Source organism: Ammodytes marinus (genome assembly GCF_949987685.1).
Source record: "Ammodytes marinus genome assembly, chromosome: 4".
NCBI classification, from domain to species: Eukaryota; Metazoa; Chordata; class Actinopteri; order Uranoscopiformes; family Ammodytidae; genus Ammodytes; species Ammodytes marinus.
The window spans coordinates 8,654,940-8,676,207 of NC_137233.1; the positions used below are offsets into that span (position 1 = coordinate 8,654,940).

General features: G+C 40.9%; 3 protein-coding genes across 3 annotated transcripts; all 3 read left to right on the top strand.

The window, feature by feature from the left end:
• Positions 1–1,273: 1,273 nt before the first annotated feature.
• On the top strand, positions 1,274–6,790 carry shisa4 (shisa family member 4). Its single transcript, XM_080026352.1, has 5 exons — positions 1,274–1,454; positions 2,824–3,001; positions 4,041–4,177; positions 4,271–4,483; positions 4,754–6,790. The coding sequence occupies exons 1-5, from the start codon at positions 1,376–1,378 to the stop codon at positions 4,792–4,794; spliced, it is 648 nt and encodes a 215-aa protein (XP_079882478.1). The 5' UTR covers positions 1,274–1,375; the 3' UTR covers positions 4,795–6,790.
• Positions 6,791–7,611: 821 nt separating this feature from the next.
• lmod1b (leiomodin 1b (smooth muscle)) lies at positions 7,612–13,007 on the top strand. Its single transcript, XM_080025726.1, has 3 exons — positions 7,612–8,095; positions 9,731–11,500; positions 12,012–13,007. Exons 1-3 carry the CDS (start codon positions 7,811–7,813, stop codon positions 12,036–12,038), a joined length of 2,082 nt encoding a protein of 693 aa, XP_079881852.1. The 5' UTR covers positions 7,612–7,810; the 3' UTR covers positions 12,039–13,007.
• Positions 13,008–15,028: 2,021 nt separating this feature from the next.
• Positions 15,029–20,092, top strand: timm17a (translocase of inner mitochondrial membrane 17 homolog A (yeast)). The gene is made up of 6 exons (XM_080026180.1): positions 15,029–15,093; positions 16,461–16,560; positions 17,140–17,203; positions 17,783–17,911; positions 18,862–18,972; positions 19,128–20,092. The coding sequence occupies exons 1-6, from the start codon at positions 15,068–15,070 to the stop codon at positions 19,202–19,204; spliced, it is 507 nt and encodes a 168-aa protein (XP_079882306.1). The 5' UTR covers positions 15,029–15,067; the 3' UTR covers positions 19,205–20,092.
• The last annotated feature ends 1,176 nt before the right edge of the window (positions 20,093–21,268 follow it).

Here is a 21,268-nt window from a genome sequence, read left to right on the forward strand (position 1 = left end):
ATTGCAAAGTCGTTTAAAGCCAATTAAAGGACATACTGCAGTGAAGTAAACCCAGTAGAATAGAACACATTTCCATAACTATTTTATACAACATTATTTACTGATAACGCTACTTTGAAAGTGGACATAATGTGATGTTTTATCAGGCTGGTGGTAGAGGATATCATTCTTAAATCTGTGAATTGCCATAAATATATACCGCTAGTTGAATATATTTGATGCCCTTTATACTATTTATTTTGACCTCAAATAGACCATAGCCTAGTGTTGCCTTTATGGTGTTGAATTTACCACCCCCAGAAATGCCTCTGTCCTATCTTCTCACTGTAACATCAATAAGAGTTGCTCTCTCTATCAGGTGCATGGCAAAGTCCTCTTCACTCAGGCGGAGCAGGGAGAGACTTCCCAAGGTGCGTTCACTGCTGCTCGTAAAAATGAGTTACATGTAAAAAGCAAGCAATGGAGTGGAATAACCAACAGGCTAGCTAGCCAGAAAACCACCTCGGTTTTAAATACAATAACCTTAAAACAAATTCAACTTCACACTTCACTCTTACTTTTATTTGATGTAGCTTGGAGCTCCCAAAGTCCCAATAGATGAGTGTCCTCTATGAATTGTAATTTGTCATACTTTTTTGTTTACATTTCATTTCTTACAGATTGTATTAGGCCTATATGCATTCTAAATTTAAACAGGTTCCAGAGTTCAGATATTTAACTTCAGTAAAAAATAATACTACATTTAAGTCCAACATTTGTTAAGTAGGAGAGATACTTATTATACTTTTATATACCATCTATGTTATTATGCCACATTAAAGGAGTTGTAGGCTATATTAGCCTATAAGATGATTATTATTGATTCACCAGCAGCAGCAAGTAGCCTACCCAGCTTTGATAAAATATATGGTGATGCATACAAAAGACTATACATTTATCTCAAAATAAAGGAATAGCCTGAAACATAGATATACTTAAATTAGTAAGCAATTAATTATTAAGTAATATATTAAGTAGCTTAATTAATCAAAGTTAAATACAAGTTACAACATATTTGCCAGAGCTACAACAATTTAGCCCTCTCCATTGCACAAATGTAGGCGACTATAAAATGTGGTCGATACTGAACCATCAAAGATTTTTTTCCCCAGACGTTTCAAGCGGTACGTGAAGGCAGCACCCTCCTCGTCCCGGTTCAACGCATGGCGGCGTCACTGAGCAGCGATGTGTCATTTCGACGGATAAATTACCGAGCGTCAAAGCCGTCCTGTCTCCCGAGCCAATGCATGCGGGCGACCGTTAGCCCCGTTAATGTTGTTCAATTATTCCCTCCCTTTTTGAAATATCGTCGCTTGGGTTTTAAACTGGGACGAAGATGATCTTTCCAACGTGCAACATGTCTCTCATCGCGTTGACTTTGGCGCTGCTCTCCATCGTCCTCTGCTCCTCTCCGGGTAAGCTCACGGCTCTGCTGCTCTGTCTGCATCCAGGCCGCGCGCCGCTAGCTAACGGTTTAACGGTAACACCCATAGGGTTACACCACAACAAACGAACGTTCGGCCTCAATGACCTCACCGTTATAAGTCGTTATCAGCCGTTAGTTGTTTTCATACGCGAGTCGTTTTTAGCTGTTACACCCGACCACACAATAAATACGGTCTCTGTCTGTTTACATGTGTACCATTTGTACATATTAAAACAGTTAGCCTACATGTAACTGTTTTTAATATCTGACGACATTTAGCATCAATGTGTTCATCTGTTGAGTAGTCTCACTGCGTTTTGGCTACTTTCTTCAAATTATACCTTCGTTGTTATAGTGTTTAATAGATAGGCCTATACCTTGTACGTTAGGTAATGTTTTTACCATTAGCATGGCCGTAGGTTTCCAGTGAAATGTGACATTTTCGCTTTTCTGTTTTGATAGTCTTTATTTTCCACGGTTAGTAGTGTGTAGCGTGATGATCCTTTTGCATATCAGACTGATATGCAGAGGGATCATCATCTTTGTTTGACAGATAGGCCTATTACCAGTAACACTAACTTTATTTTTTAAAGAGGTTGGCTAGGTTTTATTACAATTTAACGTGCACATTGACTGACTAGATGAGGTGCTATGTCAGGATCAAGAGAGAACTTGTTTCATTCCTCCTGGCTCTTGAGAAAAGTTGAGGTAGGCCTACTTTGAAGTGCCCTTTAAAAAAAATGTTGATCTTGATGTAGCCTAATTTATAAAACATAAATACCAAACATTATTTTTTAGTAGGCTACTTTTCTTCTTTGCCTTGTATTACATCATAGTAAATAGAATGTTTTGGGTTTTTGGACAGACAGACAAAGAAAGACATTTGTTGAAGTCATGCTGCTGGGCTGTTAAAAAAGTGATAAATGATTCCTTTTTATTCCAGACGTACAAGTCCTTTATATCTGCTGGGTAGGCCTACCTTTCTTGAGGCCAAATCAGTTTTCAACCTCTGTGCTGTTGTTGATTAATAGGCTACATTATGACTGTGTTTGGCCTAGAATGAAAAAGATGTAGCCTAAGGAAAGAAGTGAACTTTCAAAATAAATGTTTACGTTCTCCCGAAGGCACTTTCTGTAAATGAAGAATCAAGACTTTTCTCCCTTTGAAAATGTGTGATATAAAACGGAAACAATGGCGCTCCTGTAGTAATACAGTGGGATCCTCAGGAAGATAACACATTCTTTAAAGAGCAAATTGCAGTCCGACCTGCCTCCTCCTCCCTATACCCTATACATCAGTCATCTTCTCTTTCATGTAATTCTGCCTCAAACTTTGTATATGCATTTGTTTCTTTGCAGTGAGTGGGAACGAGGACTGTCTTTGGTCCGTGGATAAAAATGGCACCTGGCACAACGGCTTCGACTGCCCTCTGATCACGTTCTGCTGTGGGAACTGCCACCGGCGCTACTGCTGCCTGGACGCCTTCAAGATGATCACAGAGAGGGAGCAGAAGCGCTGCATGCTCTTCCAGTTCAGGTTGGTGCCAGCAGCATTTTTTTTTCATTTTTTATTAATTAGTTATTTATTTATTAATAACATTGAGAGTCTGTGTTTGTGTTTACTATTCAGTGCCATCACTGCAAGCTCACATGTCCTTCTTTTCCAGATATTTTAAAAACCTGCAGCTGCCAGAGGAGATTTGTTGACTCACTCACTCTGCACAAAAAAATCTCGTCCCTGCAATGCAAGACGGGTCCTGAAAAGTCATTGTATTTAATATGATTTACATGAAAGCCTATTTCTGTTCTATTAGAGCTGCTTTTGGTCCCTTGTGAGGGATCATGATAATGCTGGACTAGGCGTGTTTGTACCTGAGCAACAGACTGCATCATGGTAGTTTTTTTCCCCTCCGCTGCCCTGGAAACCATCCATCACTATCCAGCAGCGAGGAGACAACCTGCAGTTTATTAAGCCCGGTTGGAGATCAGATCAGTGGGTGGCGGGGGCTGAGCTGTAATAAAGGGCTGTGTTGCTTCACTGAGGGGATGCAATCTGGTAGAGAGACAGAGGAATGTATTTCAATGCAATTTCAGGGTCAGTCTGCGGTAAACAGTTGGTGAGAATCCAGAGCTTCAAATCTCTGCTTTAATCCTCCCAATTAAAGTGAGTCCTTATTAATTAGCAAAATTGTGCCAAATGCAAAGAGCAAAGGCTCTGTCTGAAACGCTCAATTTCAGAGCCTGTCTCTTTAAGCCCCGCCTTCCAAATAGCCCAGTCGACTCTGATTGGCCCTTCCAGTGCTGTGCTCATCACAGGTGGAGGTAGTGTGAAATTAGTTTGAAAATGGGGCTGTGGCTTCTCCCCTTATGACATCAAATGGGGAGAGAAGTCTGATTGGGGTTTTTGAACACAGGTTTTAAGAAAGGTGGAGGTGGAGATAAAGAGACTGGGTTGTTTGTTCTCGTACTTTGGGAGTCTCTAGTCACACACCGGGGACACATATTACAGTAATGTTGAAAAAGTGCACTTTGCATAATAGATGACCTTTTAAGTCCTCTTCTTTCTCTCTCCTCAGCCCGACCACTCTAGCTGGCATTGCCTCGTCCATCCTCCTGTTTGTGTCGATCATTGCCACCATGGTCTGCTGCTTCATGTGCTCCTGCTGTTACCTCTACCAGAGAAGGCAGCAGAGGGTCAGGACACCTTACGATGGTGAGACCCTCTACTCTATATGCCCATGTTGGTGCAGGCAAGCAATGAGGTTATTGTTTTACCTAACATCAGTGTGTACTCTCTGCCCCACAGCCCAGCAGATCCCCATGGCCAGCTATCCTGTGGAGCCCCTGTACGACGCCTATGGGAAACCCCTGGGACCCTCTGAGTATCCACATGTGGGTTATCCAATGGCGCCCCACTACCCGGGCATGCCCCCACACTACCCCATGCACATGATGCAGCCCGGACCTTATCAGCCCGGACCTTATCATCCACACATGATGGATCCTGCATACAGCCAGGGTAAGAGTGGCGTTAGATTATTAGATTAGATAAGCATACATTTAAAATTGTATCTTTAAAAACAATAAATACATCACAATAGACTATATAACCATGGAAATGAATAATGTGCCACTATGCTGTGTAAAATATAAAGCTGTGTTATCTACTATTTGAAAGTGTGGTAGCTCTGCTACTGTCAAATTGATATTGTTGTAATTGTTTTACATAATTGTGGTTAGTTACATATGAAGCTCTGACTTTTATGTGTCTATCTACTTATTTTTTCAGCCCCTCCACCTTACTCTCCACCTCAGTATCCCGGTCATTGATGGGCTCATCTACACGTGCACGCACACATGCAGTGGGAACAACAGCAGCTGAGAGACATGACTGTTTACAGGAGAAGGCAGCAACACACACACACACACACACACACACACACACACACACACACACACACACTTAAATAAACTCCACGGCTTGACTAGCAGTGGTTTGCCTGTGAAAGAGAACAGGAGGCACTTTAACATTTTTAGTTGTTTGTTTATTTACAACGTTGTCCCACTTTCCCGGAGTATTTACCTCCTGGTCTGCAACTTGACGCCCGTTCTCTCAAGCTGGGTTTCACCGAGCGTGACACCATTCCCGAAGTGGGAAGGTATCCGGTGCTGCCACTTCTACTCCGACTCACTCACCTTAATGACAGGGTGTCACTTAACTAAGACTGGCATTACTTCACAGAGGAGGTCTCAGAAAGGATGTAGGAAAATGATAATGCACTCTCTCTCTTCTTTTTTTAAGAGAAAAATTTGAATACATTGATAACTGCCCTGAAGCTACATTCCAGGTCATCTTGATCACTGATCCACATTCTCCAATTCTTATTACATTATGTGTTTATTTTTGTATTTGATTTTGTTTTCCGTAACATTGTAGAGGCTATGATGAAAAAAACGGATTGCATGATTTGATTGAAAAGGTGACATGTATGGCTCAGAGGCAGTGCGGCACTGTCTCAGATTTGCTGGGATGACCTAGTGAACTTTATGGTACTCCTTATTAGTCACATTTAGTGACTAATAAGGAGTACTTCTCTTTTTTTTTGATCTGAGTCGAATAATTTACTTCATGGTAGTATATTAGCTGTAATGTAACATCTCGACATCAGCATGCTTCCCCAGTAATGCTTCTGTTGTGGTTTTAAATGAGTTAGAACAAGATTTAAGATTAACCCTATAATGCCAGCTAGCAAGTTTAACAGTGACATTTTCTGTTAAGTGTTCACATCAGGTCAGGAGAGAAAACAAAGTGTCACACCTTACAATAAATACGGTAATCATGAGGTGAGAAAGAGATTAACTATTTAAATACACATTTTGTAAATCTGTTCTTCAGCTAAATATTTTATGATATTGTAACAAGTTATTTTAAACCGACTGTATTGTAAAATATGATATAGTGTTTTAGCATTTTGGCATCTTTCCATTGGGTATTTATTATGATTCAGGTCACCTTGTAGTGTGAATGGGTTCTCACCTTCTGGATGAGCTGCAAAGCCAAAAATCTCTACTGTTGGAAAAAAGAACATTTTCTTGACCAGCACTTTTTGAGGCCATAGTTCGCCATTTTGGGAAACAGTTTATCAGAAGAGTAATACTAATTTCATGTCTGTATGGTAAATTTGTAGTTTGCTAAAAAAAAATAAGAAGCTATAGGTGATTGCTGGAAGCAGCAGCTAGCTAGCGTTTCCTCTATAAAGAAAGCTGTTAAGTGTGTTTCCCAAAATGTTGTACTATTCTTTTAAATTTTAAATTACAGATTTGGGCTCCAGTGAGGTCAGAGTGTAAAACACATGACGTACCAGGTATGTTAGCTGTTTGACTAGTGGTAAGTGATGTCTGGATTGTCTTTATTCAGGTGTAATTTATCTCAAATGGTATGTCGAATGAGACAATTAATTAAATGCACTGATCATCGCAGCTTGAGCAAACTCTAAGTTTAAAGAATATATTTCCTATGATGGTGACGTCCTCATGTACAGATATGCTGAGCCTTTAAAAAGCACAATGAGAACACTGGACTTTTCTGTGTCGGATGCTTTGTAGTTTGACATAACATTTGCTCAATAGATTTTCTGTTTATTTGTGCTTCCAACCAACTCCATCATCGTGTTTGTTTAATGAAACTGACATCAGTTGATATTAAAATAACTTGTTCAGATAATGGCTGTTTTGTCTGTTGTCTTATGGATGGTATGACATTGTATTATAAAGTTGGTCAAAAGTTTTTATTTCTATTAACATAAAATTTAACTTTGGAATTTAACATACACCTGTCCGCTGTGTGTTTTTCTTTCCAAGAAATCTGAAACATTTTGTGAAGGGGGTTAATATGTGTCACATCACTTTGACCACTAGATGTCCATATTAACCTCCAAAATATGTTAAATGTGTTCATATGTTTGGCAGAGTCGGTTCATTTTATTTTTTGTCATTTACATATTTAACAAAGTAGCCTTCTCTTCTCAAATCATATTGACTGTTATTTTAAATAGTTATTTAGGTGGTTTGTTTGCAGCATATTTAAAGATGTGTGCTGCTTTAAATCCTAGCCTTTAATGTAATAAGCAGCAGGATATTTGTTTGTATTGCACACAAGCCCTTTTAGCACATCCTCATTTCACTGAATATATTGATTGATCACACAAATCTAACATAACACATGCCCTCTAAATCAAGGGCACCCTGGTGTTTTATTGAACTCCTTGAAAAGCAAAAAAATATTTTTAGCACTGTTTTTCCAAAGATGTTGCGAATGTGTTAATAAGAAACTAAAGAAAAGGGGCGCACATCTAACCGTACATTAAACTGTTAAAATTAGAGTCATTACTAAACACAAAAAGAAACATGAACTGGTCTTAGTGTAAACATGAATTGTGTAGAAGGAAGTCTGTGTAACTCTGCTTTATCATCTCTGTAAACTTCAGCCCTTCCCATTACCTTTAAAGGAGTGTGTACCCTGAACTAAATATGGACATGCACTTTCCGAGGATTTCCAAGAATGTCCCAGCCTCACAGTCCGCTTTGATGATGCGAGGCTCTTGCAGTCTATCACTGGTCCCCCCTCACTCGCGGGACCGTGACTCCAGCCTCCTTGCACCAGGATTGATGCATTTGGCGGCTCTCTGGTGAGTGGGACGCGTCGTTTGGACAGCAGGACGCCTGTTTTGGCCTGTGGGAACACTCAACTTCTCATCACAGGAGAGAAATTAGGCAATAATCCGACTTAAATAAGGGGGATTTACTACACCAGCACCTTCGAAGAAAAAAAATACAAATTTCAAGCATGTCCAGGAGAAAGATGAGGGGCCTGACCCGTACGGGGCGCCAGGTCAGCGAGGACCCAGACCTGGACAACCTGCTGTCCACCCTGTCCCCTGAGGAGGTGGAGGAGCTGCAGAACGACATGCAAGTGCCCGAGGTCCAACCGGAGGACGGGAAAGCCCTCGCCCAAGGGGAGAGCCAAGCTGCGCAGCCACCGACCAGCAACAATGTCCAGGATGGTGCCACGGCCAGCAGGCGGGAGGGCGATCCTAAACGGAGGCTCAGTCAGAGGGAACAGTCATTGGAGGTTTGTCAATGCTTCATTTGATTCCTTATCTTTTATAGTGACATGTTGATTTGGATTTGACTTCAAAGATTTGTTCAAATTTGAATTGTATGTTATTTAAGACCCGTCCCTCTCTTAAGGTGTTTGTATTTTAGCAGTATAAGAAGAGTTTATCAAACTGCCAACAATGTTTGAACTTGCACTATGACCGATGTATTAAAGCGTTATGTAACCACCACTGTCCCATAGGTATTCTAATGATAGCTACTAATTAAGCTTGAAGCAATCCACCAACTGGACCTCATGCACTTCGAGTCAACAAGCTCATAAATAGTGAAGTGTGCTTCTGTGCCAGGATAAATCTTGTTTTCCCTTCTGAGGCCTGCTTACATCCATATCACATTCTAAATAATCTTTTCACAAGCGAAGAAACAGCCTCAGGAGGACATACCAAACCCTTTCTTTAATTCCTATGAGGTTTTGACACAAGGTGCCTTCTTCCATGGTTAGGTGTCAGTGTGTGTGTGTGTGTGTGTGTGTGTGTGTGTGTGTGTGTGTGTGTGTGTGTGTGTTTAAATGAGAGACACTTCAGTGGAGTGGTGGCCCTGCGGAGCTTCTTAATCCCATCCTGATGGAATTCTTTGGTTGATTGCTCCTACGTTTCACTGCCTTTTAAGGATACATCTGCCAGGGCCACGGCCCCACGCAGCTAAACAGATGGAGACTTACAAATCAAACACTTTGCAGAAGCTACTCGCTGCAAAGGGATCACTGCACTGGGGGAAAAATGGTTGCTTGTCCGCTTGCTGACTGTAAACACACAGGCCATATTGTATCAGGGAGAGTGTGTGTTTACAGTGAGGAGATGGACGAGGTGCTGTTTGACATAAAAGAACACAGTATTTGTTTTACAACGTAGTAGGTTGCGTAGGTCTTACAGTTAGGTGTGATATCATACTGCTTATGTCATGTCAGACATTAAATAGGCCTTCTGTATGTCTGTTAAACAAAGTTGTGCACAGTAGGGACAATTAATTACTTGACTTATGAGGCTTTAAAGATGTCCTGCAAAATGACAGCCTACCTCTGTATCTGCTATGCTTTGGTGTAGGGCACTATGTCCTTTGCCATACTCCTGCACAAGGAATCCTATATTAATGAATTACTGAATATTTTATTTACGTGTCTGGTCATTGACATGACCCATCCCAAATGGAATTATTCAGACACGGTTACTCACAACAAACCAAACTTCATGGCATGTAATATCATCGTCATCAGACAACACAAATTCATTTACAAGATTATTTTTTGGGCCTTTTTGCTTTATTAGACAGATGGGAGAGACAGATTTGTAATGAGGCAAAGAGGAGAGGACATGCAGAGAACTGACCCGGGCGGGATTCGAAACCGGGTCTGCTGCGTGGCCTTGGCCCGGGGGGCGGGGGGACACCCTACCCACTGAGCTACGGGCGCCCCGACAAATTCATTTACATCAACCAAACATTCATACAAACAGACAAATCATCTCAACAAACACAAAACAGAGACTTTCCAACATTTACGCTCAGGGATATTTTCCTTAAATAAATATATAATTATTTGTTTTGTTACTGGCTGCATATATTTGACTGTTTGACTTTCGTTCCCTTGCAGGGTGATCCAAAGAAAGAGAGCCGGAAGCAGGAATATCTGAGGAAGATGGGCCTGAGCCAGGAGGGGAATGACGAAGTGAGCGTGGGGTTACTACGGAGACAACCTAGTGTGTCAAGTGAAAGAGATATCAAAGTGGACGACAGAAACGGCAAAGGAGCTGAAAGTTTGAAAGAGGAGCGGAGTAGTAGGCTCTCGAGTAGATACAGGAGGCAGGAGAGCAGAGAATGTGACGTGAAAGACGAGACCAAAGAGAAAGAGAAACAGGAGGACACTAAGGTAAGAGAGAGTGTGGGAAGCAAAACAAAGGACATGATCTCCAAGTTACAGGAAAAGAAGGAAGAAAGCAAAGAGAAGGAGAGGAAAGAAGATTGCAGGAGAAAAGACGACAGCAAAACCAAAGATATTATCTCAAAACTGCGGGAAAAACACGAAAAGGAAGCGGGCAAGGAGAAGGAGAAGGAGAGAAGGTCTGAGGGTTTAAGGACATCGGGACTTGTCTCCAAAATGTTGGAGAAGCAGAGCAAGGTGCAAGACGGCCTGACTCCAGCTGAGGGTAACTCGGAGGAGAAGAAGCCCAAAGCGGAGGAGAAAAAGGCTGAAGATAAAAACAAGCCCGATGCCAAACTCAAGCGGCAGCCATCCGAGAGGGGGGAGGAGGTGAAGGGGACACAAGACAAGGCAGAGAAAAGAACGGATAGAGAAGAGCTGGTGAACCACAGTGACCACGTGAAGGAGAAGGAAACGAAGAATAGCGCAGAGAAGAAAGTAGAGGAGAAGACGGAAAAAGATGGCATTATAGGAAGTGTTAAAAAAGCTGGGGAAAGTGAGAAAGTTGCTAACTGTGTGGCCAAAAACAGCCCAAGCAGCAAGGCCAAAGAGGAAGAGGAGGAGGAGGAGGACTCCAGCATGTTCGACGAGCTAATGGAGCAGGTTCGGAGCAACGACCCCTCCCTCGAGGAGCTCATTGTCAACAACTCGGAGGTCATCAAAACCAAGACCCTCCTCGAGTTTGCGGAGGCACTGCGCAAGAACACCCACGTCAAGAAGTTTGCTTTGGCCAACTGCCGCGCGGACGACCACGTGGCTTATGCCATCGCGGGCACACTACGCAACAACAAGACCATCACCAGCATCAACATCGACTCCAACCACCTCACGGGCAAGGGCATCCTGTCTCTCATCCAGTCGCTGCCACACAACTCCACGCTGACCGAGCTCCGCTTTCAAAACCAGCGTCACATCTGCGGTGGGAAGACCGAGATGGAGATGACCAAGATCCTGAAGGAAAACACCACCCTGCTCAAACTAGGCTACCACTTTGAGTTGGCCGGACCTCGAATGACCACCACAAACATACTGAGTCGCAACATGGACCGACAGAGGCAGAAGCGCCTGCAGGAGCAGAAGTTGGCCCAGGCCAATGGGGAGAAGAAGGGGACACTGGAGGTACCCAAGACGGGCGGTGGAGGATCTCTGAGAAACTCACCCAAATGTTCCCCCAAACCTTCTCCCATTCCTTCACCCATGCCTTCCCCAAAGCTGACTCCAAAAAGAGGGGCTGGAGGTCCGGCTCCCCCACCACCTCCGCCGCCCCCTGGGGGTGGACCTCCACCACCACCCCCTCCCATGCTGAACGTAGACTCCCTGAGGAACTCCCTCACTCCGGTGTCACAGAGGAAGATGGATGGGAAAAGCCCCGGCGGCAGTAAGAACACCAGGGATCAACTGCTCGACTCGATCAGAGGAAGCAACACTAAACAACTCAAGAAGGTACGTAAGATGGGTTTCATGGATAAAGTTTGCTCGGCCACAATACATTTAGCCTGGCGATACTAGCCTGATCTTGCAAGCTTTACATTTGTTTCTCTCACGAAGATCAGTCTGGCATTTCTCCAATCTCCATGGGGGAGGGTCCGGTCAAAAAATGACCAGGCCAATAAGGGCCTGAGTTCAGACCTAATGTTCATATGCTAGTGGGAGGCAACCCCTGATTGGTTCATATCGTCGTCAATCTAGCCTCAACAGACAGATAGTGAGGAGGGCCAGGTCAGACTGGAGGCTAGATTTACGACTACATGAACCAATCAGAGGCTGCCTTCCACTAGGGAATGAACGTTAGGTCTGAACGCGGCTCCTGATTAGGCTGGCCATTTTTTGACCGGCTCCTTCGAAATTGGAGAAATGCCAGACTGCTTTGCGGGATGGGATCAAATGTGATGATTGCAAGATCAGGCTGGTCTACAATAAATTCTCACATACTTACATTTAATTTTTCCCGCAGGTGCCGGTACCAAAGTGGTTGCAGTAATATTTCCTATTGGAATATAAAGTGAAAGAGAAGAAATAGGGAGAACTGACATCTCCCCACAGGTCTTCAAGGGGTAAATTACATTCCCCCTGATGCAGCAGAAGAACTATGCTGTGGTACCGATGGAGAAAGTACAACATGATATGCCAATCTGTTGGATGAATAGCCCTCACTATTGAGCTCCCCTCAAACACTGGACCAAAATGACTCTGTGGCGAAAGAGTAACGAAGGGCTTGCTAGTAGCCAACTGCAGAGAGGGTCATGAGTTTTGTGGTTGTTTGTCTTCAGTTCATATTGACGCTTTGCTGGTAATTTGCACTAGATAATATAAAGCGGATCATATTACATGTGGGCTTGTGTATGCATCTGAATGTCAGTGTGGTGGGAGTGTGCTTTCTAAGAGATTCAAATAACTTTTTATAATATTCTAATAAACAAAAGGTTTATAAGTGATATAGTGGACATTAATTTGACCATTTATTTATTTGTGAAGAGGGAATCCGCCTTACACTTTGTAAGTTGTAAATCTGTTCAAACTGGGAATTATGAAATGGCGGATATATCAGGGAACTAACAAACATCATGGTGGCCTGAAAAAAAAGTAAATGTGGTCTTTGATGGTATGTCTCATTGCCAAAATCTCAAGACATCTCAGGCAAGGGTTTCATGGATTGGACCGCAGCCCAGTTTCAGCACGGAAATAATTACATAATGCATTTTTGACAGGAACTTCAGTATCTTATAATTTGTACAGAATCATTGTAGCCAGGGTGTTTGAATACCTTACATGACTTGTAATGTAATACTTGGACATGGAAAACCATTACTGGCTTATGTCAAACCTCCTGTTGATTAAGGCCATATTTTTAAGTGAATGTAATTTCTAAAGGAATATCATGTGATAACATAAAAATGTGTGGCACGACACATGTTTTTCTTACAGAGCCTGTATGTCTTCAATAAATGATTCCGATATGATTGCAATGAAAGGTCAAGAGTGCAATATAATGCCCGGCTGATATCATTAAGGAGAATGTAAAGTCTACAGTACAGAATATGTCAAATGAAATATGACTGACTTTTAAAATATGTTTTCATACGATAGGTCAATGTATATGTATTAATATCTGTTGAGCATTCATTTCAGTTCACGCAGACACATTTTCGCTGTATACATCCCACTTCAGACTTAGCTGTTTCTAGGAAAATATACCCAATAGAGGGGGTGATATGTCTATCCATAACAACCAATCTGTAACATAAAATGATCTCAAAATAGATTTCAAAGACTTGCACTCCTGTAATACTGCCTGCAAAAGCTGGCAACTGAGTTACAGTACTGTAAGTTAATTTGAAGAACATTTACATGCCTGTGCTTCTTCGCCTATTGCTCTTTACATTGATTTTGAATGCTGCAGGGAAACGGTGGGAGATGTCTACTGTCTAACCATCATCATCCTAGGAGAAAGAAAAGGAGAACAGCAGTACCAGCAGTTTACATCTACATCTCTCTGCCTCAGCCTCTCCATCCACAAAATGCCTATATTTGGGCATTTCTCAATGATGCTTGCTCTGTGCTTCATTCCTTTCTCGTTCCTAATAATGGGCTGCTGGCCAGCGGTCTGTCTCTTGGCTGTATTTGCTCGCCTGACCAACAACACTGATCTCAGATGGAGGAAAAAACAGGGTAAGGAATGAAAATGTTGAGATTACAGGTTGATAAGCGCCAGGAAAGGGGATATTAGGAGAACTTGGTAACCTTTTGTATGCAGAAAGTCACTCATTCTAATATACCCACATAACGTAGGCTACAAATATGCCTACTGTAGTTTAGTATTAAGTTAAATATATCAAGGCTGCTTTCACTAAGGAGCATCGCCGAATGAATCTGCTAGGGGGCCCAAAGGCAAACATTTGGCTGGAGGGCCCCCTTTGCCCCCCTTTTCTTGGAATACTGAAATCTGATTATAAAAAAAATCTATTTGACTTATAGATGTATGAGAGTGATTGATATTTCGATATTGATATAAAAAATAAATCACACTTCTTTCACCACAAACTAATGGCGTTAGGATGAGTGAGGGGCTATTTTGGGCGCGCATGGTTCCAGATTTGAGGGTCCCATTCATTGTTCTACATGGACAATGTTACATAACTCACAGTTGAAGTAGCCTACTAGTAAGGTTACCAGGACTGCCGAGATATATTTCAACAAGAACAATCCAATAGCATATCTTAAATTTCAGACAGGTGCACCACTAGGCTACTGCAAACTGATGAATGTGGCAGGCAGCAACGGAAGTTAACACATTAGCCTCGTTTGACGGCTCAGACCTGTGCAATTATGACGCGCGTCTTGCTGAGCGCACAGCATTTTTGCTGCGCGGGTCTGAGCAAGACGGCTCCTACTCAAACGAGGCTAATCTTTTGAGCAGTTAAGCCTTAACACGCAGACACAATACTAAAAACTGGATTTCAAATGTATCCCATATTTTATCCATATACAATTTTATTTTATTTATTTCCAATTAAATATATATTTTTAGCCTATTTATTTGTATCTGTGATGTGTCGCAACTGTTGCCCAACAAGTGAACGCCGTCACCACCTGACTGTGCTGTAGGCTGCGTTCATCTATCACATGTCATGAACATGAACATTTTATATATGGTCATGAACCTATTATAAGAGGATCTATCAGAGGCAAAGGAAAATAATCTTCTTTTCTTCTTCTACTCCCACAAGCTCCCATTGTTTCTATGGAGGACTGTAACTGATATAGGCTTAATAAAGAAATGACTCAATGACTGGAGTGTTACGCCATTAGATTTAAAAATAATAATACTTTGTCTGCATTTATTAATTTGTTTATCAAATGATGTATTTATTAATTATGTCAGCTACGGTCCTCCACAGTTTGCATATAGTGTTTTGTAAAACCCGCCCCTAAAAACCAGAAACACGTGCACCTTCAAGACGTCACCGTTGGCAGGCGGTGTTGCGTCAGAGGGAACAGCTAAAGAACAAAATGGAGGAATATGCCAGAGAGCCATGGTGAGCCTAATAACTGAATAAAATGTCTTTTTCACTCTATGTTTTGCTTAGTCCTCTAGCTGTCTCTCTTCCGGATAGCCGCAACGTAAGGAGTGTGTAATTAGTTGTACGGTTCAACATGCGACATCACCAGAATCATCTCAGATCCGGCTAGGGCTAGTTACCAAACGTTAGCATATATGCTAACTTTACATAGGATTGTATTGGCAGGTTGTACTAGCATTGCTAAATCACGTTGTTAGTGACCTTGTAGGCAAACTCACCCACATGTCATTACATGTAGTTTATTGACCCAAGTGACTGAGTCTGTACATGGTACTATATGATCCACAGTCAATGTCAATCGCTGCTGTAGAAATTTGTTTTTTAATCGATGTTAGGCTAGTAATGCTGAGGATGTTTGCTTTAGCATAGCTAGCTGAGTTAGCCACCTGTGTGCTAATGTTATCTGTTTGAGGCATCCTGAGGATTGCTCAACAGCTGGAGAAGGTGTCCTCGAGACTTTTCAAACAACATATCGATGACTGAAAATTAAGAGTCGATGTGGAGTTCGGAGCATTTCTTTGGGTTTGTTAAAGCAACCCAGTGGTAACACGTTTATGTCCACGATCTGACCATCACCAGATCAGACATCACATTGGGTTATAAACGGGCAAATAAAAGTAATTCCTGAAGGCCAAAAACATTTATTCAGTTTTGCTATTAAAATAAATTTGAAGTAATACGTTTGGAAATAACTTCACATATTATCGTATTCTATAATTTACTAAATGTTTTATTTATATTTGACATGTTCTCTGTGTTCATGTTTATTGTGTGCATGAGACCACAGCAAAGTCCTTGTATGTGTTTGCATGTGTGAATGTACGTGGCGTGTGATTCTGATGTGCTCAATATGTGGTGGCTTTTGAAATAAATAAAAACGATTAAGAGAGAGCAATGTAATGATGATTACATTTAGATTTGAAACTTCCTACTAAGTGAAGATGATCTTAAAGTAAAAAAGGTCAGATAACTTTGTATTTATTTTAGAACAGGTTATGTCGGTATGATGCTGGGTGAGGAGCACATGAATATTGCCTTTCTGTTTAATTGTAATATGATCATACTTTGTTATACATGTCATTGTCCAAATTAACCACTACATGTAAAGTCTAAAAACAAATGTGAGTTTATTTCTGTTTAAAAAAAAAAAAATCTATATTTTATTTCCATATTATGCCTTGGCTTTAAAACTATTGAGGCATATCAAGACTTGACGTGCAACCAGAAAAACCTCAGATCACGATATTTGCATGTGTAAATGCAACTTAATTCAACGCACTGTATGATAATGACTTTTAACAATGGTTGTCTTTTGCTTTTAGCCCCTGGAGGATTGTGGACGACTGTGGGGGCGCCTTCACCATGGGAGCTATTGGAGGTGGCATATTCCAGGCAGTAAAAGGCTTCAGAAACGCACCCTCGGTAAGTTTAGTCATTTATCTGAAGCAGATTTGCCTTAGTCAAATTCCAACATAATGGCTTACCCTCATACTACATATGATACCTGTCTATTCAGAGTATGCACACTACACTCTTGTCTTTATTGTTAGTTGATTACTGGCACAGTAAACTTTGTGTAGAAATGTGATTGTTTGGCGTCAGTAGCTTCATTTTATGATAACATGCATGTGATTTTAACAGTGCACTAAATAATCAATGACTTGATAACTTGTGTAATTGCCTTTCAACGTATAGGCTCATTTTCTTTCCTACCAACATGCCATTTTGAAATAAAGTAAACCATCATATTTAGGGTTTTATTAGTACTAACAAGCAATGAATACGAATGCTCAAGGAACTGTGGTATCTTCCAAGAATTTGACTTTATCAACAAGGTAAAGATCCTGCGTAGACAGGCACTTGTCATTTTAAGATTCAAGATTTACTTTATTGTCATTTCAGAGCTGTACCTGCGTACACAAATAGATCACAGTAGTATACGTCTTGCATTTTAATTTAATTATTTTATTTCGTCATTGACCTGTGTTTGCTCTCTTGTAGGGGATGAGCCACAGAATGAAAGGTAGCATGACGGCCATCAAGACCAGAGCCCCTCAGCTTGGAGGTGAGTTATTATTATCGGTCTGATTGTGATATTTTAAGTAACTGTTTTCTCCTTTGAAAAGAACCGGGGGCTGTAGTCAGCTTTGCATCGAGCTGTTTACATTACTTCCAATGCTTATCATTCCAATTATGAGAAGTCATTGATATCAAAACCTCCATAGAAATATCTTAAACCATTGCCTTGTTGCTGTTCTTGAAACTCAGACATCTGTATGGAAGTTGGATCCTTTTATCTACGTCTCAAACTAAATATTCTGATACTAAGGTGGTTACATCTGGGCTGATCCAGGCATATTTCACAATTGAATAAAGCTGATAAAAATCTTTGTTTACTGTACTCAGCCTGCTAGTGTTGCAGCGCCGCTCTCCTTTTACAATAGCCGGATCTACAATGAGACATGAATCCAAGCTGGCTATTGAAACAAGACACACACATCCATTGTTCAAGCCTACAGTGGTTGGGTGTTTGATACTGATGAAATAGATTTTAGGTCAAGTATTACAATGACTGCAAACTAGCCCAACAGAGTGGAAAGCATGTCTAATGTGTGTGTGTGTGTGTGTGTGTTTTTTTTTGCAGGAAGCTTTGCAGTATGGGGAGGCCTCTTCTCCATGATTGACTGTGGTTTGGTGAAAGTACGAGGGAAGGAGGATCCCTGGAACTCGATAACAAGTGGGGCCATGACAGGAGCTATCCTTGCTGCAAGAAGTGAGTAAGCTCATATGAAGCTAACGGGTTGACAGTCAACAGATATCACATACATGCCTCATACAGAAGGCAAACTGTATTGTTGCAGTTTTAAACTGAACTCGCAGTTAAAAATGAAACCTATTGCATTATCAACGTTACAGTGTGCATAAGAAGGCATCAGTAAAACGGATCAATATGTGGCCATGTGTTGCTACAGTGCCACAATCTTTTCGCAATTGTGTTTCAAGTGCTGTATATGAAGATCTGACATCATCCTGTAGTCTTTGACAGTCCACCTATTTTCTATTGAGGGGTCTAGACATACTGCAGAATAGGCGTCACAACTGAATGAGCCCTCGATTTGCAACAAATTGAAAAAATTGTTCCAATTGTTTGAGATTGGCCTGTTGGCTTATTGAATTAAAAGAACTGGAGTTGTCAAGTGTTGTGACTGTGCAGCATTTATTCACTTGATCTAAGCTATAATTAGAGCCCTACACAGCTGTTATACACCCACAGAGGTGCTTTGGCTTTTTATTTTTTCAAATTTTGGCTCTTCTCATTACTTTGTAGGCGTGTGCAGAGAAGGCTCGATTGACATCTTTTCCGCTGTCCTGTTAATTTTGTTGCACTAATTTGAAACCTACACCTTATTGAGTACATGGAATTAGGAGGCCTTGTGTAATTCCCAGCATATCTTCACTTTATTTTGATCTATTTATTAAGAATTAGTGAAAAGACCTGCATCGGTGTCCCCGGCCTTAAGTTTTGTTAACGTCATAAAGAAAAGGGACATTTTCCTATAATTCTTCAAGCTTATTGTATGTTTGTTGTATATGTATATTTAAAAACCAGGTAATGACCTTTTTAAACATACAATATAATTTCCCCGTGTAATCTACTTCTTATGTGAGGTGTATAATATCCTGTGTGTATGTAATATATTAACATTTCTTGTTCCTGTGTAGACGGACCAGTTGCCATGGTAGGCTCTGCAGCCATGGGAGGTATCCTGCTGGCGTTGATAGAGGGCGCCGGTATCTTGCTTACTAGGTTCGCCTCTTCACAGTTCCCAACTGGTGAGTAACACTTCTGATTATAGAAGTTTGTTTCATTTGAATGATTGTCCACATAAGAGAACACAGTTTGCTTAAATCGCATGTTATAAATGTACCTCCTTTACTCCAGCGACTGTCATCTAACCTACCTACCTACCTTCTTTTTTTGTCTTAAGGGCCCCAGTTTGCAGAGGAACCTGCCCCTGCTCCCATGCCCCCCTCTTCCTTTGGCGATTACAGACAATACCAGTGAGAGGACTCCACACCTCTTATCCAATAGGCCTTTTTTGAATTCCTTGCTGAGGTTAGAGAGAAGAAATGGAGATGCAAAATACCACACGTCAAAACAATCGCAACCGCACTCAACTTTTATGGACTGTGTCAAGAGAAGTGAAGGACAAAAAAAAAACACATCTTCATTTCCCTTCTTTCAAGAGCCATGTCCAGATCTGCCTTTTGCCATTCTCAGCCTTGTCATGCGCATCTGTTTCACTTCATGTGGGTTACGGTAAATACAGGCATGTGGTGAGATTAGTTGTTTGATATTGGAGGCTTTGTCCGGACGAGGTGTGTTTTTATTCTTTTTTTTTTGTCCACATACAATGTACTGCATGTGGCCCAATCAATCTGGAGGTCACGATGTACAAGCTCTGGATAATGTTGATTTAGCTAAAACATGTCACACATAGAACGTCATTAATTATATAAAAGTATGGTATACTTACGTGTATGTACAGTAAAGGCTTTTTGCTTGTATTCACTCATGTTATTCCTTAATTTCCTTTAAATATGTCACTTGCTTGGGCTGGCCACTAACATTTGGCTGGCCTTCTTACTTTTTTATTTTATTTTATTCTGAGTTATGAAGAAAAACACCTTTCAGATACAATGCTATACTTAAGGTATTAGTTTGTTTTAAGTGATTTATTTATTTTAGATTATAATGAGTTGTACCAGATTGTTCCATTGTATGTGACAGTGCTTTTACATTCAACACAAAGGTGCGGCAAAGACTGCTAATGACAAAAGATGGCATAGGCAGTACAAGTGAATAGAGGAACTCAAGCAAGGGTTTGATGTGCATACTGTATTAAATATGTATGAGAAATTGTACAATGGTACAATAAAGAAATAAGTTGTAGTTTGTGTGTCTGTTGTAGTCTTGTAACTATGTTTAGGTCTGGAATGTGAAATGTATAGATGGAGTCAAACTTTTTATTGTACCTTTGCCCATAATCTGTGCTACCTGGGCACAACTGTTCATTCCCCACTAGAGGGTAGTCCTCGCAAACACATCCAGACCAGTGCAGCTCCTCTGTGCCTTGCCCAAATGTGTGCAACTCACTCTTAAGATGTGTTTACAAAAGAACACATAAGGGAGCACTTTCCTCTCACATTCTTGTGTGTTTGTGTCACATGCCTGCTATCTGTAAGAAGCCCATTATTTGGTGTTGGTTACAGGTGAAGGACACTGGATGAATGCAGAGATGGAAACCTTGATGACACATGGCCTTCACTGGTTTGATATGTGGGGTCAGGGATAGTTTGTTTCATTGCCGAGTTGTACTCTTGAGACTTAAGTCACAAGAAAGAAGGGAGAGATGACATGAGAGCATAAGTATGCAGGACGAAAGTGAAAATCGCACACAAGATTTATACAGTAAGACCATATCAGAGGACCTTTGCACTTGACAACTGCAATTTACCCTTCAGAGACTTTATTAATTAATATGACAAATGGTCTCTTAATTAAGTGATTGATCCAGAAATATCACAATTTTTCCAGCAAATATTCACATCTGAGAAACTGAGAAAACCAATTCATTTTAATGGCGTTTTTACTTCTAAAAAAACTTGGATCAATTGATGATCAAAGCGGTGGCCATTCAATCTTCTATTAATAGACAAGGTGATTATTAGACCAATTATTTCAGCTCTAAGTAGGTCCATACTTTGCAAGGGCTACAACAAATCCTGTTTACAGTGTTGACTTGATACTTTATGAGGTGGAATGAAAGTGATCATAAAGTTGCTAATGAAGACTTGATACTTTATTTGGACTTTTCCCAAAGGATTTAACTGCACAATTTCCCAAATACCCATTTGTTATAACAATTGCTAATTTTGTCAAAACCAACACTCAAAACCCCAAAAAGACATACAATCCCCTGCGTAAAAATTTGGATAATTTGCAAACAATTTCAGCATGCATTCAGTTACGTGTGTACAGCTATTACTTTTGAATAGATAATTGCACATATTACTAGTTTATATATTTTATTTTAAATCTAAGGCCTAAAAAAAGAATATATTAACT

Excerpts from the sequence above, each read along its gene's own strand:
- shisa4 (XM_080026352.1), top strand. The coding sequence starts at position 1,376 with ATGATCTTTCCAACGTGCAACATGTCTCTCATCGCGTTGACTTTGGCG. Across the intron at positions 1,455-2,823 it reads CGTCCTCTGCTCCTCTCCGG|TGAGTGGGAACGAGGACTGT; the intron begins GTAAGCTCACGG and ends GTTTCTTTGCAG. Across the intron at positions 4,178-4,270 it reads GGTCAGGACACCTTACGATG|CCCAGCAGATCCCCATGGCC; the intron begins GTGAGACCCTCT and ends TCTGCCCCACAG.
- lmod1b (XM_080025726.1), top strand. The coding sequence starts at position 7,811 with ATGTCCAGGAGAAAGATGAGGGGCCTGACCCGTACGGGGCGCCAGGTC. Across the intron at positions 8,096-9,730 it reads AGAGGGAACAGTCATTGGAG|GGTGATCCAAAGAAAGAGAG; the intron begins GTTTGTCAATGC and ends GTTCCCTTGCAG. Across the intron at positions 11,501-12,011 it reads ACACTAAACAACTCAAGAAG|GTGCCGGTACCAAAGTGGTT; the intron begins GTACGTAAGATG and ends TTTTTCCCGCAG.
- timm17a (XM_080026180.1), top strand. The coding sequence starts at position 15,068 with ATGGAGGAATATGCCAGAGAGCCATG. Across the intron at positions 15,094-16,460 it reads GAATATGCCAGAGAGCCATG|CCCCTGGAGGATTGTGGACG; the intron begins GTGAGCCTAATA and ends TTTTGCTTTTAG. Across the intron at positions 17,204-17,782 it reads CAGAGCCCCTCAGCTTGGAG|GAAGCTTTGCAGTATGGGGA; the intron begins GTGAGTTATTAT and ends TTTTTTTTGCAG.